At 42.9% G+C, this 19,362-nt stretch overlaps 1 protein-coding gene across 1 annotated transcript in view; it reads left to right on the top strand.

Annotated features, from left to right (window-relative positions):
- The window catches only part of Frmd4b (FERM domain containing 4B), a 177,105-nt gene that overhangs the window by 133,436 nt on the left and 24,307 nt on the right, over nucleotides 1-19,362 (top strand). Inside the window, exons 8-11 of the mRNA XM_051203522.1 lie at nucleotides 1,995-2,078; nucleotides 3,566-3,631; nucleotides 6,945-7,002; nucleotides 8,832-8,918. Of these exons, the coding sequence (XP_051059479.1) occupies nucleotides 1,995-2,078; nucleotides 3,566-3,631; nucleotides 6,945-7,002; nucleotides 8,832-8,918 (295 nt within the window). The remainder of the gene's footprint in view (nucleotides 1-1,994; nucleotides 2,079-3,565; nucleotides 3,632-6,944; nucleotides 7,003-8,831; nucleotides 8,919-19,362) is intronic.

Below are 19,362 nucleotides of genomic sequence, written 5' to 3'. Positions count from 1 at the left end.
AGGTGGTTCATGTGCTTCCCTATCATGGGGTGGTTTTAATAAGATGTCCCCATAGCCCAGACCTTTGAATACTGGGTCCCCAGTTGGTGGCTGTTTGTAGAGGCTTAGGGGGTGTGGCTAAGAACATATTAGAGGAGTAGTCACTGGGGGAGAGCATTGAGGTTTCAAGAGACTCTCTCCATTTTGCATTCGTACTCTGCTCCCTGCATTCATCTCCAGATATGAGCACTCTGCTCCTTGCTTTAGCTGCCACATCTGCTGCTTGCTGGCATGCTTCCCTGCTGTCCTGGTGATGGGTTTTTATGCCTCTGAAACCATGGACTCAAAGCAAACCCTTACTTCTATAAGTTTGCCTAGGTCATGGCGTTTTAGCCACAGAAAAGTTACTAATACAGGAAGTTAATGTGAAGATGCCTAAATTGTGTTTAAAACTTGCCTCTGTGTGTGTGTGTGTGTGTGTGTGTGTGTGTGTGTGTGTGAGAGAGAGAGAGAGAGAGAGAGAGAGAGAGACTTATTTCATTGCTATGACCAAATACCAGATGGCGGAAGGTCATGACAGCGTGAGGCAGCTGCTTGTACTGTATCCGTAGTCAGGAAGCAAAGAGAGATGAATGATTGTAATCAGTTGGCTTTTTCCCCTTTATCAATCCATGACCTCAACACATGGGATGGCACCACCCACATTCAGAGTGGGCTTTTGCTCCTGGAAATCTCCTGATATACACACCCAGATGTGTGTCTCCATGGCGATTTTCAGTCCTATCAAGTTGACAAAAAAAAAAAAAAAAAAAAAAAAAAAAGATTAGCTGTCACAGGGTGTGAGGGGCTGAGAATGCTCACTCAATATTCTAGGACAGTCTAGGACAGTGCCTTGGGAAGACAGCAAGGAATCTGTTGGAGACAAATAGACTGACTTCTAATGCATGTCTCCTCTACACAGAAGCCATGAATAGTTAGCAAGTGATTCAATGTCTTTGAATCTCACAGCTTTACCAGAAAAACACAGAGAATAATAATGCCTTCTGCATGAGAAAATTCTCATCCAGTCTAACATGAGGAAAATAATGCCCCTAAATATATTGCATGGTGTCTGGTTCTTAGCCCTTCAGCAAAGTCTAGCTAGTGGGAAGAGAGGAGGATATGAAAGTTGGGGAGAGGAAGAGTTAGCATGACTCTGTGTGAACAGCAGGGTTCCTGGGGTTGTGAGCCACCTTTGTATGCATGCTTCTAATGAGCTAATAGACCTTCTAGAGCCATGTTTACTTCTTCCTCAAATACTCCAGACAGCTACAGAATCTGTCCTCTCGTATAGTGCATGACCAATTCATATTCCACGCTATCCATAAACACTACACCTCTCTCCTGAGAACTCGAATTTATCCACTTTATATAAAATTTGTCAACTTTATAGTTATAGAATGTCCGAACTGCGTATCAGTACATTTATGTTCACTGTGGGTAATGTGAGGGGTTCCTTGGATTCATCAGAAACATATTTTCCCGCCTTCTTATATTCCAGAGAGTTCTGCAGAGGCTAACTTTCCAAAGCTGGTTGGCTTGGTCCATTATAGCCCAGGGTGGTAGGAAAATAGCAGAAGAGTGATCACAATGTATATGTCAACTGTTTGATAGTGGGATGCCCATATTGAAGAACTTGTAGACATTCTGTGAGAAGTTCTATGGTAACTGATGCTTCAATACACTGAACATTAGGAGCTGTTAGAGTTGTTTAGGGTGATGTTTCCAGAACATGGAAAAGTCGGTAATGGGATACTATGTAAAAGTAAAGTATGAAATATGTGTGATCCCATTCATCGTATGTAATGAAACCTAGAAAGTTGAAAGTATATGTGATTGTCTTATTTGACAGTGGTCTGTAGTGAGTGACAAAGACCAAGGTCCTTAGTAACTATTAAGGTCTCTTTATCAGGGAAACTTCACTGGATGTCTTTCCAGATAATAGTCTGAAATTACCGTATTGTGTTTCTTCCTAGTGATGAGAATGCCAGGAAAGACTTGAAGACACTGCCAGTCTTTCCAACCAAAACCCTTCAGGAACACCCATCGCTCGCTTACTGGTAAGCCAGGACAGCCCAAGCTGTGCTCATGGCCCCCATTGAGCACTGGGTACTCCACTGAGCACTGGGCAGGAAATTAAGGAAAATCACTTTTTTTTTTCTTTCAAATTACTTGTATTCCTTGTAAATGTTGTCTCGGTGGTTTCAGTCCCCAAGCTGTGAAGGGGACCTTTGCACACACAATGTAAAGATGATAAAACATTCTATTTTGATAGCTTCAAATATGAAAACTGAAGTACATTTTCCAAATATACAGGAAATTAGATACAGCGCCTACATTGCATTCAGACTCTGGAACCTTCTGAGCAAATCATTGTTGAATGAAAGTTTCCTTAAAAAAAAAAAAAAAAAAGGAAGAAAATGGTGTGGGAGGAAGAGGGCATGATGATTGGTCTCAGAGAGATGCCCACAGCCTCTATACCTGGGATGTGATTGGAAGAGCTACCAGAAACGTAGGGTCAAGTTGGGTCTGAGGAAGACTGGCACTTAAGCATAATCTCTCCTCTTACAGGATAAAACTAGAGCTCTTTTCTGTTCTTTCTTTCTCCTTTTCTTCTTCTTCTTTTTTTTTTTTTTTATAGCACCGTGTCCAAAAGTGGTGATAAGAAAAATATTTCATATAGTGTTTAGAATCCAAGCAGGATTAATTTTCATAAGATACTTTTTTTTTAAAAAAAGAAAGAACAAAGGAGTCTCCCATGGCTCAGGCTGTCTGGAACTCTTTATGTAACTAAGGATGACTTTGAACTTCTGGTTTAACTAAGGATGACTTTGAACTTCTGGTTTTTCTGAATCTACTTCCCAAATGCTAGGATTGCAGGGATGGCTCACTGTGCCTGGTTTATGTGATTCTGGGGATTGAACCCAGGGCCATGTGATATGCCATGTGAGTCAAGCACGTTACCAATGGAGCTCCATCTTGGCTTTTTTGTTTGGTTGGTTTTTTGTTTTGTTTTTCAAGACAGGGTTTCTCTGTATTGTTTTGGAACCTGTTCTGGAACTAGCTCTGTAGACCAGGCTGGCCTCAAATTCACAGAATTTCACCTGCTGGGATTAAAGGTGCATGCCACCAATGCCTGGCTTCTCTTCTCTGCTCTTAATCAAATGCAAAAGGATAGGTCTTATCCTCAAAATTACCTCAATGATGATCTCCAACTAGTATTTGATATTTGTACTTTATATCTAGTATGATGCCTCTAGAATATTAGTTTTCTATTTTAGAAATTAATTTTGTTTCCCTTTCTAGTAAATGACATTTTAAAGATATGAATATGAATTACATAATTACATTAAACATTTAAGATCATACTGCAAGTGGTCACATGCTGAGCTCAGGAACAAGGGTCCTAGAGAAACAGCAGAGGATGCCACCCTGGTTCCCAAACAAGCGGGTTCCTCTCAGGTTTTCAATGGCTGCCTGAGAATGGAGAAATGGAATAGGGTGTCAGAAAGCCACATGTCACCATGCTGATTTCTCTGTTTTGCAGTGAAGACAGAGTGATTGAGCATTATTTGAAAATCAAAGGTCTGACTCGGGGTCAAGCTGTGGTCCAGTAAGTATCGTTTTTTTTTCTTGCCTAGACATAGTTTAAAAAAAAAAAAAAGTGTGGTTATTTTATATGTGGATGTTACCTGTTCCTATGCTTTCCATTCCCAGCATGGGACAGGTAACAGAGAGGGACATGTTAGCCATCTAGGGAATGGTGACAATGGTGGTGGCAAGAGCTGTTATCCTGGGCACAGGTAAGGTGACTTAGCTTTAGAATTCAGACACGAATGACGCCAAATCTTCCAACACTTTCAAAGAGAAGATGGAAAAATTCCGTTTGTGACTCTACTTTGGATGGAACTCAGGATACACTTGCTATTTTGGAGTTCTGCTTCTCCTTACTATCAAAAGTAGACTATAGTCATTACTTAGATAGATGATAGACAGAGACAGTCAGACAGACAGACAGACAGACAGATAGATGATAGATAGATAGATAGATAGATAGATAGATAGATAGATAGATAGATGACAGACAGACAGACAGACAGTCTCCTATAGACAGGTTGACCCTGAACTCACTAAGTAGCTAAGAATAACTGAATCTTAACTCCACTTGCCTACTGATTGCTAGGACCATACCTTCCACCACAGCCACCTTCTGCCATATTCTGTATAGAGTCACCCCTGATTTATTGAGAACTCTTCACTTGATACAATAAACTTCTGATAACCAGTCTGCTTTAGTTCATGACTGTTCTGGCACCTGGAGTAACTCTTAGGGCTGTAAGTTTAAGAAAAAGCATCCTGTGAGAAGTGAAATAAGGACCCAGTTTGGCCGTGCCTTGGCGAGATCGCGGTCTTCTTTGAGCTCTTACTTCTTCACTAGAACAGGTATCCACAGCACACCCACCAGTGATGCTCCAGGCAGAAGGTGGAAGGCAGAAGCCAGCAGTCACAAGCTTGAACCCTTGTTGTTCAAATTTACTGTGCCTGTTTCCTGAGATGGGGTGGGGTGGGACGGGGCTTGGGGCGGGGGGAGAAACAAAGATTAGAAGATAATATTCCTGATGGCTTTTAGTCAGGCTTGTGGGTACATTACTTACTTTTTGCCTCTCTTGATATCTATTGTGTGGTCGCAAACATAGTCCGTTTAACTTGCTTAACACTTGGCTATGGAGTTTGAATCCCTGCTCTGAGTTTGTACACTTCATCCACTCCTTGATCTTGGCACACTCACCTAACCCCTGTGCCCTTTATATTCATTTACATGTATAGCAATTGCCTAAGAAATTACCAAGTTAATGGTTACAATATCCAAAGAAATTGATCTTCATGATATCATTAAAAGAACCTTCAAATTGGAATGAATATGATCAAAATATTTTGCATAAAGTCTCAATAAATACAAGTATTATTTTTTAAAAGTTCCCTTGAATTCAACAGGGACTTCAGTTCCTTGGGAATGGCAAATTCTTACACAGTTCAACCCACTCCTTAAAGCTACTTAGTACCTTCTTGAACAAAACTAGAGGTGGTGATGATGTAGGATGGCCTTCTGGTATGCTGTTGACTATGTGTTGCTTTTATTGGTTGATGAATAAAGCTTTTTTGTCCAATGGCTAAGCAGAGTAAAGTCAGGCAGTCAGGAAATCCAAATAAAAAGGGGGTGGGGGAGAAGGCAGAGTCAGAGAGACACCTAGCAAGTCAAGATGCAAGGGCATCACCAGTAAGCCACAGCCATGTGGTGATACACAGATTAGTAGAAATGGGTTAATGTATAAGAGACAGAGCTGGCCAGTAATAACCCAAGCCATTGGCCAAATAATTATAAATATACATTAAGTCTCTAAGTGGTTATCTTATAAGTGGCTGCAGGGACCTGGTGGGAAGAGAGAAACCAATCCAATTGGGACCAGGCTAAACGGAGAAAAGCATTCCAGCTACATGCTGACATGATTGCCTTAATTTGTGTGGTGTGTGTGTGTTTGTGTGTGGGTAATGTCTGTTTGAGAGAATGACTCATACCTCATATAGTTCAAGTGAACTGACTATATAGCTAAGGATGACCTAGAATTTATGATCTTCCTGTCTTCACTTCCTAGTGCTACTGATGCACAATAGCTTGTTGAGTTTCTGTGGTGCTGGGGGTCATGCCCTGGGCTTCAGACATGCTAGGCAAACAGTCCACTAACTGAGCCACACCCCAGGCCAGAATATAGATTTACAATAATAATGTTCACCCCTTTAAAGGGGATATATCTAAGGATTGCTATGTTATGTTTATAATTAGGTGAACTTGATACAATCAATATATTTCCATAGGTTAAAGGAATTTTGTTGGTGGTGGTGTCTTGTTTGTTTGTTTGTGTGTGTGTGTGTGTGTGTGTGTGTGTGTGTGTGTATGTGTGTGTGTGTTTGACAGGGTTTCTCTGTTGTCCTGGAACTCTTTGTGGACCAGGCTGGCCTCAGACTCAGAGATCTGACTGCCTCTGCCTTCCAAGTGCCTAGATTAAAGGCATGCACCCCCACCAACTGACTTGCTGGGACTTTTTCATGACATTGTGAAGATCAGTTTTTCTGGACATTGTAATTACTAACTCAGTAACTTATCATGAGGATGACACTAAGATGAATATTTAAGATGAATATTTATATTCATCCTCTCTCCTCCAGCCCTGGTTTCTGAGGGTTTTCGGTACTTTGAGACAGGGTCTCATGACTGAGGCTACAGTCATGAGCCAGCATACCTGGCTTTAAAATTGTGTATTAAGTGTTTGCCTTAAAAAAAAAATAATAATGGCAATGTGGGGCTAGAGAAATGACTTTTGACAGTTAAGAGAACTGGCTGAGCTTCCAGAGGTCCTGAATTCAATCCCCATCACCCACATGGTGGCTCACAACCTTCTATAACTGTGGATTCTAATGACCTCTTCTTGTGTACAGATGTACATGAAGGAAAAAATACCATTTGCATACTATGCATAAGTAGGCCAGGTGTGGTGGTGCATGCCTTTTATCTGAGTTCCAGGCCAGCCTGGTTACAGAACAAGGCCCAGGACAACCAGTACTATACAAAGGAACCCTGCCTCAGAAAACCAAAAATAGGAAAAAAAGTGCATAAATAAGTAGTCTTTGTTAAAATTTACAGCTTGGGTTTTTAATTCAATCTATTTGTAAGTTATAGAAACCTTTGCTCTGTTTTGTTAGAAAAGCCCTGCCATTTAGATAAGGTACAAACAATTCCCTACAATGGTTTATTATTCCATTTCTACTTGAGTCAACAAGTGGAAGCAAATTGTGTTTCCTGAGATCAGTTTCCCCCAAATGAGCCCTTTAACTGTTTTAATTAGCTTCTAAGTGTCCATTTTCTCTAGGTATATGAAAATAGTAGAAGCCCTGCCAACTTATGGAGTCCATTATTATGCAGTGAAGGTAAGTGCTTCTCGTATTCCAGAGGTTTCCACAATGCTCACCAAGCTGTGTAAATCGCTGAATAGCACTGTCTGTCTAAAACAGCGTCTAAATGTGCGCATGAAACTTGGTCTAGAATTTGCAGTGTTTTTAGTTTTTTTGTTCTGTTTTGCTTTTTAAGACAGTGTAGCCTTGGCTGTCCTGAAACTCACTCTGTAGACCAGGCTGGCCTGGAATTCACAGAAATTCATCTGCCTCTGACTCTGCCTTTCAAGTGCTGGGATTAAAGGTACTACATGCGTGCAGTGCCCATAGAAGCCAGAAGAGGGTATTGGATTTCCTGGAACCTGAGTTAACAGATAGTTACTCACGACATGGGTGCTGGAACTGAACCCTGGCCTATGGAAGACCAGCCAGTGCTCTTAACTACTGAGTCATCTCTCCAGTACCAAAATTTCAGCATTTAAAGTAGAATTGTTTTCGTAAATGTTTTAAGTCTCATAATATTTATTTTAGCAGATTATAAAATGCATTATCTTTACAAAATGCTAAACTCAGGTGCTTTCCCAGACATGTTCTTTCTCTCTCTCTCTCTTCCTCTCTCCCTCTCTCTCTCTGTCTCTCTCCCTTCCTCCCTCTCTCTCTCTCTGTGTCCCCTTCCCCACATACACACCCTTGTTGTTGGATATTAAACCTAGGACCAATAGCATGTTAAGTTCATACACTACCACTGAAGTTCACCTGAAGTTCTAGGTCATTCTCAACCTACCCATAGTGATTTTTGCTTTCTGGTTATTTGCCTCTTGAATGCTCCCAGGTCTTTATTTGCTCACTCCTCTGCATGACAGTCATGCTAGTCTTCAGTGTTTATGCAAACCTCTATGGGAAATGCTGAAATTTTTGCAAAATTTGCAGTATCACACCCTCATCAGTGTGCTTTGTCCTCTTGTATTGATGAGCAGGAAGAAGCTGGCTAAGAAATACTTTGATGATAAAAGATAAAACATAGATGAAGAGGTTTTGTTGGAGAGAAGCATAATTTTATTACTGATTCGCTCTTCCGTGACTTTTGATGTCATGACAATGTTGATGTCTTTACCACTGCAGATGTAAGGAAATCATAATACATACTTTCATATTGAGGACACTTGTACTACTCATTTATATTAACTTAATCTTAATCCTCGCTGATTCCACTTTGTATACACTCACATACCTAAACCTATATTTTTCTTTCCTTCTGTCAATATATTCTTTTCATTGAAAGAGCCCAATAAACAAATTTAGACACACGTTGTATTTACAATAGAATATTCTATGAATCCTCTCCTCACATGTACCTTAGACTGATTATTCATGTTGGGAATTGTTCAGTTCCCCAAAAGGTATTGTTGCTTTTTCCTGTTCATTGTTAATTGTGCTCTGGGCATTGGGCCTTGGAACCTCTCTCTGTCTTTCCCCTGGTAATCCTTGGGGAACCTCCCAGCCTTTATAGCTGTTGTTAACTAAGAGAACAAGGAGTCTTTTTTAAACCATAGCTAACTTCATGATGGATTAATTCTTGATTGAATTACTTTTTTAAAAAAATCTGGCCAGTGATTTAATCAAAACAGTAATACTTCATTCTTTTGGATGGTAATAACAGTATTGGGTTTTTCATGTGTGTATTGTTTGAAGAAACCCCAAGAATATACTTCAACAAGTTTCTCGGGAAGGTTCTATTTACCAAGGTAGATTTATTTTGGTTTGTTGGCACTTGTTAAGGAAAGAAATTGACAGTGCTTCCCCTCTAGAAGATGTAACAGGCCTTAGATCTCATGTTTTGTTTTGTTTTGTTTTCTACTTTTTAGGATAAGCAGGGACTTCCATGGTGGCTTGGGATCAGCTACAAAGGAATTGGCCAGTATGATTTACAGGACAAGGTGAAGCCACGGAAAGTAAGTGTAAACCACTGCAGACACTTAGAGGAACACTGAATGTTCTAGAACCTACAATATAATTTTCAGGGGCACCTTGACCAATCTCAGGTAGTAAGAGAAGCTGGGATCCAGAAGTTACTCATGTAAAGTGTAACTTTTAAAAACAACTCATTTATGCATGGTCTACACAGTTCCATAATGGACCATCTCTTCATTTGTTTATTGAGACAGGTTCTCATGTGGCATTAACTGATCCTTCTGCCACCACCTCCCAAGTGCTAGGATTACATGCTGTCTGTTCCCAGGTGGTAACCTAGACTGTGCACTAAGGTTTGGCTACAAAGCTAACTACAACATGGTTCACAGCCCCTACAATTGGTTTAAATCCAAAGGTTTTGTGGTGACTGTTTCCCAATAAAATAGTTATAAGCAATCTTTCCACAAAAAATTGCAGCTATTTTTTGCTGATCTGTGTCTTCTCTAACAAACATAATTTGTTTTCTGCTAAAAAAAAAAAAAAAAAAAAAAAAAAGACTAATGAGCTAAAGGACCAGAATCTATTAGATTAGGGTTTTCCAAAGCTAAATAAGTTACTATTTATCATTATATGCCTGTAATCCTAGTGTTTGAGAGGCAGAGATAAGAGACCCAGAAGTTAAGGTCTCTTACTCTACTATGTTATGAGTTGGAGGCCAGCTTGGGCTACATGAAACCCTGTCTCCAAAAGAATCAAAAATAAGGGAAAAGAAACCTAGACTGTACAGCTGCTCCTCTCACTTCAAGTACAACAAGTACCTCACCACCATTGATGAATCCATATAGATCCCCATGCAGTGGCTGGGAGCTAAAGACCTACTCACACTGCTCTGGGCGAGACTGCTACCCTCCCTGTGCTCTGCTGCCATCCCTGCAGCCTGTAGGAGTCAAACAGTGGCCTCTTCATAACAAACCATGGTCAGCCTGCCTGCCTTATCTCAACCTAGCATCACAGTCTATAACAACTCCTACATGGCTGCCTGTCTGCTGCTGTGTTCTTCATAAAGCAACCCTGGAAACAGACCATGCACTGTGTTTTCTGAGACTCCTCTCATCTACCAATGCTTTCAGTCACCTTAAGTTAGGAAAATTGAGGCCCCTTCTTGACCCCATTGCTTTGTTGAGACATTAACACAGATAACATGATGGGTGGTGTTGGGCAGACCATGGCTTCCCCTCTCCATGCTCATCCAGCTCTGCTGGGCCAGACTCGTTGGGCATCAAGACTGTTTATTAGAAGAGTATTAGCAAAAGCAATAAAGCAGCATTTATCCACCATGTCCTTCTCTGCTGGTCGTGCAACCCTCTTGCAGTTTCTGTCCACCCTGGGAGCAACATCCATTGGATAAGGAATACTGTGTTCTATTTTCTGTTTTGTAATGCTAAGGATCAAATCAGGGGCCTTGCATAAGTCAGGCAATTGTTACCCCCCCACACCCCACTCCCAATACCCGCTTGCCACTTTTGAAAGTTACCTAGCCTTCCATTGTGTGGATATGCATAATCTTTTTAACAGCTTCCCTCTCATGATCCTCCTGTCCACTCTCCACCCAGTTCTGATATTACAGGTGTGAGCCACCACACCTAACTAACTACCCGTTCTCTTTTGATGGACATTATAGTTTCCATTGTGGACGGGCAGAGAGGTCAGAGTACAGAGCATAAGAGAGTCCCAGCCAAGCCACTGCCTGTCATGTTTTCTTAAGGCATAGCTCACCGTATTACTAAGTTTCTGCTCCTCAGTCTGTCCTGAATTTTACCTTTTTAGTAAAGAACGCACAGGACTCTTGCTGGGTTTTCCTAAACTTGTGTGCAAAATAGAACTAAAGTCAACTCACAGGTCCACTTATAATTAACTAGCATGTTCCTTTAAAACATAAAATAAAAACAAACAACCCAGCATTCATCTCTTGCAGTCTCTCCTGCTCCCGGACTTCTTTCTCCTTCTTCCTTAATAAATCTGTGTTCACACTGCATAAAGAAACAAAAGCAAGCAATCAGATTTTCTCCCCCAAGTAATGGTGAGTGGGATCCGCACTGCAAACGCTGAGTGTGATTCCCTCTCCAGGACTGTGATTCACCAGCCTTCCTTTACATTCACAGCTTCATACAGATCGGTACATACTGCTTCACACTGACCACAATCAGGCCTACTTGATCATCCTGGAGTCTAGACAAGGGTTGGCAGCCACTTCCTTTTTTCAATTCGCAGTTTTCCATTTTCATTTTCAAGCTCTGTCACTTCTGACAGGACGTTAGAGCTCTCCCTTGTGGGTTGCCTCCTTGGCCTTCTCCATCACTTAGGGTGCACCGTGGCTTGTCCCCTACCTTCTTCCATTAAAATCTGATGGTGGACCTTGCTTCTGTGGACTTACTGCTTTCTGTAACCTGCTGATTTGAGCTGGGGGCAGCAGTGTACTCTGCCCTACCTGGCCAGCTTGCCCACGTTAAAAGAATGAATAATTTATAGGGTTGTGAGCACCGACACAAAAGAAGGCTCAGGCTTCAGCATCTGGGCATGCAGCAAGTTCTCCAATGGCCAGGAAAGAATCTGAGGTCATGCTGACAAATTAATGGAACACAGTCTGTCAGGCCAGCCTCAAGATGCTGGGCTGCCCGAACCATGTGCCTACCTTGTTGGAATAAAAGCAAACCAGGAGGGAGATGTACCAAGACTGACGCCAAAAGGCTGGATTTAAAAGGGGTTGTTTAAGGTCTACTGGTGAAGGCCTGCCAGGCTGACTAGATAATGTCTGTTAATTATTGCCTCTAAATGCTGGGGACTGTGTTTGTTTATTACCACTAACAAGTGCCCTTCATTTAACTTATTTTTTGCTAGGGCTGAGGGGCAACAAGTGGCTTCCATCAGTGAAGCTCCATGATGTAGGCCAAGAGTTGGAGAGACATTATAGACCCTAGCCCTGATGTCTACTTTCTGTGTGATCTTGGTTCTATGTATGAATTCGTGTGTTTGTGTGTATATCTGTGTGTATTTTGCCATGCTGAGGATCCAAGCAAGCTAAGCTGAGCAAGCACTCTACCACTAACTACATGCCCAAACCTCACTTGCAGTGTGATCTTGGGCACGGTTTTGATCTCTCTTTAGAAGTGTCTTCCTTACCTGCACAGCCGTAATCCTACTAGTTGCATGGGGAGGGTGTGAGAACTAAATGACATTATATTCTTCCCCATGCCTGATAAACAGACATCACTAGGTAACTGTTAAACATTCCTTCGAGTGAGGGAGACAAAGATAATAATTGGGGAATATTTGGGGGTTACTAACAGAGAGGAACCCAACATTGCTGCAAAGCAGCCCTGGTACAGTAGGAGACCCTATATTGAGGTCCTTGTAAACCCTTTTCTCCTTGGTTCGTTATCCAAAATGTGCTATCTGAGAAAAGAAATGCATCCTGCCGACTGAGCTCCACCTAGAGCTTTTCTTTTTAGGTTTTTATTGCTAATTTAACATTTCAAGGGGCAAGCGTGTCTTTCACAAGGAACTAGACAGTATACATCAGTGGGTGAGAAAGGCATTAGCATGTGTGTCATGACTGAACTCTAACCCTACAGCAAGAACTTCACCTGGGAAAACAGGGCCTGTAGGAGAGCAGAAATGGGAGACTGGCTTGGTACTGCTGCTAATGGAGGCACCCGCTGTCTGGACCACCCTGTGAAGGGCCTTTCAACATTAGCATCTTTTTACTCTGTAGCGAGATAAAGGAGCATTGTGGCGAGCACCATGGCTCTGCCTTTGGTTAACTGGTTTGTTTTTTATTTTCTATTTTTTTTTTTTTAACTGTTGGAATTCCCTGGAGGCAGATGTGTTAAGTAATAGTCACAAAAAGCCTTCTGTTTCCTTGTCATAGCAGCCCTAGGCTCATCATAGCAGCCCTAGGCTCCTTCATTTACTTGAAGGCAGCACCTTGATTGTGTCTCTAATCACAGACATCTTGACCTTCACAACTCCTTGCTGTTTCCATGCAGAAGGTCCTTCTGGGAGAGCGGGAGAGCCGGGAGAGTGTGTGCTGTCCAACCCCACTCTCTACATCAATACAACATGTGGTCTAGTGTGAAGGATGAGCCCTGATTACAAAATGTGGTCAGGAGACCAGTCCATCCTGTTTGGAAAGTGTGTAATTAAGCTTCAGCCACACCAATAATCAATCTGATTGTTGAAACCTGCAGAGCCAGTGGGAGCAGCCGCCAATCCTATAACTCAGGCTTGAAGTAAGAGCCAGTTCTGCATTCCCACTGACCAGCTGACGTGGAACTGCCACTTAACCTCTCCGTGCCCTTATTTTCTCATCTATCAAGTTCAAAAGATTCTGTCTACACACCCCTCACAGTGCTGTGGGCTAAAGGAATTTGTTCAGAGTGAATGCATCCCCCTCCACACCATACTTTACTGTGTAGTATGACATCTCTCTTCACCTCTAGGCTTAAGCACAGTTAGGGTCTATAATTCCATGATGGGAAGATGAGAACTTTCCAAGATGCCTCTGAGTATTGTCAAAGAAGGTGAAAGGCATTCTGGAGCAAGCCCTTTGTCCTTCAGGAAGTCCCCATCTCATTTCAAGGGAGGGTGGGAATTATTGTCTTGATGCCGGCAGGCCATGCCGAAGCTATAACTCGAGTTGTTTTGTGACCAAAAAGAAATGTCAAATCCTGCTCTGGAGGAGGTAAGCTGTGGTTGCTCACCTATTTGTTTCTCCAAAATTAGTCTAGAGAGATGGTTGGTGAGAAACAAGTAAGCAACGAAATCATATAATTGTAAACTTTGAATTGCCTCTTGTAAGAACCGATGAGAAAGAGGAACAATCATGGGATGGGGAGGGACATTGAGTGTTTAAGGAAGGCCTTCCTGAGGAAAGTGACATTTTAGCTGAGACCTGAATGGTGAGATGCTCGCAAAGTACCTGGTGCCTGCTGGGAAGGAGGGAGGGTAAATGCTTACAGTAGGCCACTAACCAAACCTTCAAGAATAAGAGGACTCCTGTCATAGGAACTGCAGGAGAGGAAATGGCTCTGCATAGGGGGAACTGCCACATAACCCACTGGCACATTGTTACTAGCTGTTCTCACACTAAGAAAAGTAACATGTAGAGTTGGAGTTGTAGCTCAGTTGGCAGGATGCTCGCCTAGTGTACACGAGGTCCTAAGTATGATCCCCAGCTCCTCATAAACCAGGCATGGTGGAACATACCTTGGATCTGAGCACTCAGGATGCAGAGGCATGAAGGTCAGAAGTTCAAAGTATCCTCAGCCTCAGAGCAAGTTTGAAGTCAGACTGAGAAATGTTGAGTCCCTGTCAGAGAGGCAGGGTGGCAGGGAGAGGAAGAGAGAAAGAGAACATCCTTGTCACCTGTGGTAATACCTGGGAGCAGCACCATACCAGGCCTGGTTGTCTGACACACATGCGCATGGGCCCCTTGCCCATGGCAAGGACATGGGCAAGTTCTAACACGGAAGATGTCAGTCCCTCAGCCCTTGGAGGTTAGAGACTTGGCCACAGGGGACACTCAGATGAGATGACACTATTTTAGACATTTGTTTTTTTATATGACACATTTTTTTTAATACCCAGAACTTTCTCATCTAAACTTATTTGCAAATAGCCAAAATACTTAATTGATTGCATGTATGGTGACATTTTAAGCTATGAGATCACACCTAAAGAAAATACTTTTCAGATTCTGAGCATGTTCTGTTGGGATCTCCCCCACCTCACCCCACTCCCTTCCATGGTTATTTGAGTCAGGGTTTCTCTGTGTAACAGTCCTGACTGTTCTGGAACTTGCTTTGTAGACCATGCTCGCCTCAAACTCACAGAGATATCCCTGCCTCTGCCTCCTAATTGCTGGGATTTAGAAAAGTAGGTGAACAACCATTTTGATCCTAAAAGTATTATCTAATTGAAAGAAACAGAACTCTGAAACTTACTATTTTAAAGAAAAAAATCTAAAGCATCTTATTTGCATATTCTAGCTCTCAGAGTCTAGATATAGCACAAGATATTGCCCTGTAATAACAGCATTTCTCAACTCCAGTTGGATTGCTATTTCCTTTGGGGTATGGGATTGTCCTATGCACAGTGGGACAAGGCACAGCATCTGTGCTGTGTTCTGGAAGCATCCTCCCTTCCCATGTGATCATTAGCCAAGTCTCCTCCCATCACCAGATGGCCTGAAGGCCATCACCAGATGGGAATAGTTCAGTTATCATGAGCAGCAAACCACTAGTAAGTGAAGTTGAGGGGTACGCCAGTCACAGGGGCCATCTATAATGCCAGCACTTGGGAAGCTGAGACAGGAAGATTAACAAGCATCGAAGACTAGCCTTGTCCTATTCCACAAATGGCTGCCATAGCCTCCTCTGTTCTTTTTAATCTGAAGTATAAATATTACTCTTTTCCTTCCTTTTTACCTTTACCTCTCCTCCTTCTCCTCTTGTTAAAAACACAAATGTCCCTATAGATCCCTCCCTGACTAAAAAACGGAAGTGTTATGCTGGGGGTTTGGAGCCTGTCTCTGGTTGTATGTGAATCCTAGATCCATCCCTGTTGCCTGGGTCACTTGGCTGGTATGTTCTGGATGGGATTCAGCTTAACACGCTGCTTCCACATCTGATTGCTGGGAAGACTCAGTGCACATGTTTTCAGTACTCCAGAAGGCATTAGCAACATCTTTATTCACCAGGTGTAACCTTCAGCATGAAACAGAGTAAGTCAATGATGCCTGGTTTGCTTTGTCCCACATCACACTGGGGGGATCACTCTATCCAAGTGACTCATTGTTTAATGTACCTTGGCTGTGACTATCCTGAATGTAGTCATTTATATGTGAATTTGCAGTTAAATGATTAACTACAGGACAATGAGCAATGAAAAGTCCCAACTCCTGTGACTTTTTTTTTTTCCTACCCTAACTCACCATCAGACCTACATGTGTTTAGTTGCAGTTTGTCATGACTTTAAAAGATAACTGGATCTTTGCTGTCCAAATCCCTCCCCCTCCTCTGGGGAGGGGTCTTGTGACCCTGAAGCAAACCCCTGTCCTAGGCAGCCAGCTCTCCAGCATTCCACTGCATGCTGGGGCACATTCCTTCTTCCTGGAGCTTGCTGCCCAGTCTCTCTGCAGAGCAGCTAACACTCCACCCTCTGGCCCTCTACTCATCTGTGACCACCAAGTACAGGATGGAGGAACAGATTTCCTCCCTACAGTATGCATCAGGAAACCACCCAAGAGATCCAAACTGCCAGCCCAGTGTGGTCACAGACATCGAGGCCTGATGACCCAGCTATGTCAACAGAACCAATGAGCTGTTTCCTCTGTGGAGAGGCAGATGTGGGGCCAGATAGCTATTGCTAGCTCTGTTTCTGCTCTTAAGTGGCTGTCATTTATTTAGTAACAATAAGCCAAGTGTAGAGCAAGTCATTCACAACACATTAGCTCAACCACTCACTGATGTATATGCCAAGCCTGGCTCTGGGCCAAGTACCCTATAAACATAAAGTTGTTTTTGGATAACCTTTGGAGGCAGGCATCATTGGTCCATTTAACAGAAGAGGAAACTGAGACTTGGGGAAGTTAAGTGCCTTGCTGATCAGCACAGCTCTAAGTGGTGGATCCAATTGCAAACCTAGATGGGCTGGTGTGGTTCCTGTGTGTGCATGCCATTGAGGAATGGGACCTGCTTTGGTTCATCCAGTGAAGAGCCTCATCCATAGGAGGTGTTCAAAGTATACTGTTGAGCTGGGCTTGGTACTGCAGGCCTTTAATCCCAGCACTGGGGAGACAGAGACAGGTGGATCTCTGTGAGTTCCACACCAGTCTGGTCTACATAGTGAGTTCCAGGACAGCCAGGGCTATGACTAACAAGAGCAACAAAACATTGTCATTGAGAAGGAATGAGTCAAATTCTACTACTATACACCAGATCTGTTTCCTAAAAGTACTTCAGGACCCCCACCCTTTAAAAAAAATCAATCTGTTTTGTTTTGCTTTTTGTATTTTATTTGTGTGAGTTTTGTTTGCCAGTATGTTTGCATACCACGAGTGTGCCTGGTGCCTGTGGAGGTTAGAAGATGGCATCAAATCACCTGGAGCTAGAGTTACAGGCAGTTGTGAGCTATCCTCTCCGTGCTAGGAACTGAGGGGTACTCTTCCTCTGGAAAAGCAGCCAATGCAGAGCATCTCTCCAGCCCTATTCAGAAACATTTGTAATAGGTGGAGATTATTCCATCTAGATTAGGATTTTGACTTGGCCAATTTTTTATTCTGTTTTAGTAGAAAAAATTACAAGTATGTTTGTGTACACATATGCAGTAATGTTTCACTGTCTTAACTCATCAGACACTATACCATGCCCAACACCATACCATGCCTGACATCTGTCCAAGCAGTAGCAAATCTGAAGTGTACAGCTCCTTCCTTTGAGCCCGAATCCATTCCTCAAATTCAAAATTCCCTTGGCACCTTCTTCGCTTCCCAGAGATAAAAAGTCTTCCTATGTTTTTCACAGGCTACTTGTCTAAGGAAGTTCCATCCCAGTCAGGTTGCCTTGGCTATTTCCCTAATCAATTCTCCTTTCCCTTTTCCATTGATCTGAAGTCTCCACATGGTTATGGCTGGAGGGAACCTCTGGTTTATTCTTTATGTTATGCACTCCAGGAGCCTGATTGAAATGCACAGTCGGTAGTCTGTTAGATCTAGCACGCTATGCACCCTTAAAGCTTATCCTTCAGGGTATTTCTTTCACCTCCCTCTGTTGGCGCTTTCCAAGCCTCGCCCTACCACTTGAAAGCAGGCACTCAGAAACAATAGAAAAGAACGATTGTACACATTTCGAGAACAGAAAAAAAAAAAGACCCATAAAACAAAATATCTTACATCTAGCCACCAGCTAGATCAAGTGCAGCTACAATAAAAAGTGTTCGTAGCAACCGTAAACATCGATAGGATCACACTGATGGTCACATGGAATTTCTAAAGAATCCGGGAGATGGCCGAGATCCGGGCTCTGAACAGATGGACTGGTGTCCCTTTTGTCAACTTCCTCCTGATTTTGAGAAATGAATATTACTTTAATTCGAGAATAAATTTTGACCACTGGTTTCCAAAATATATGAGAACTCAGGCAAAACCATGCACGTGAACACTGACTAATTTGTCAGTTTAACTTCACCTTGGCTTTTCTCAAGCTGAGGTTTCCTGTCTCACCCATAGTACATTCTACCTCAAATCCACCACTGCAAGCTCAGTTTGTGCTCTTCCAGGTCGCTTTTATACAGTTCCAGACAGGTATCTAAAAGCACCCTTTGCATAAGCTTTCTAGATTTTGGAGGAAAAAGAGCTTTCCCTTCACTTCCAAAATCTTGCCTGTCCTCTTAACTTCTTTTGCAAACCTGGTTGCCATGTAATTGTTTTCTATTCTCTGTAAATAAGTCCTAGCCCTTCACTTTTTAAGTAGGGTTTGTACTTGCTGGGCGCCAGGTTGCTCTCTGCGCTGGGAGGCTGAATGGAGTCAGCCTAGCATTTCCCATTTGTAAGTGATAAGAGGGGGAGGTGACGGCTGTCGGAGATCAGGTTTCAAGTGGAGCCCTGGCTTTATGTGTGTGGGAATGGACAGCAAAGGAAAACACGGCCAGGCTGCCTTCTGACTCTTCCTGTTGAACCTGTTCCTGTGCCAGTGAGTAGACCTGGGTAAAAAGGTTTTCCTCAAACAGCCTTGGGTGAAATTCGTGCCTGGATTCAAAGTCGGCTCACCTCCCAGGAAGTGTCGTGGGAGTCCAGGCTGCCCCATTTTAGAAGTCTTTTCTGAGAAAATCTACCGTAGAGAACCTGGTTCCCCTCTCCCTGCTGGGAAAGAGTGTGCTTGGGAGGTGTCCCTCGGCAGAGTGGCTGATGTCAGTGGTGTGTCAACCGTGGGAGGCTCGGTTTGTGAAACTGAGTTACACCTAAGTGTCTTATGAAACTCGATTCAGAAGGCACCGGAGCTGCCATCAGGCTAGGGAGGCAGACAGGATCTGGGGGCTTCCTCTCACGTTTCTGCCCTACTTTGGGGGAACTTCTGGATTGAAGGAAATGACAACCTCAATTCCACAGACGCTGTAGGACATTGGTATGTAGCTTTATGTGTTTACTAATTCTTTAAAACTGGCGAGTGGGGTAGTTGCAGACAGCTGTGTGTCTTGGTGCAAGCTGGTCTGTTGTGCTGTTGGGGTCGAAGGTCCAGTCTGAACACTGTCCCCATACAACCCTACAGCTCAGCCCATCCTTCCTGTGTGCCTGCTTTTGTGTAAAGCTCCTGTTCTTCAGGAAATGTGTGTGCTCACTGCGTGCCACAGAGCAATGTTTCTTAACTAAACAATCAGTTGTGTGCTAAGAGGCTTTGTGCATCATGTCATCGTGGAGGCCGACCCTAG

This window comes from Phodopus roborovskii, unplaced genomic scaffold (genome assembly GCF_943737965.1).
Source record: "Phodopus roborovskii unplaced genomic scaffold, PHOROB, whole genome shotgun sequence".
Taxonomy (NCBI): domain Eukaryota; kingdom Metazoa; phylum Chordata; class Mammalia; order Rodentia; family Cricetidae; genus Phodopus; species Phodopus roborovskii.
This window is presented reverse-complemented; position numbering and strand designations above follow the sequence as displayed.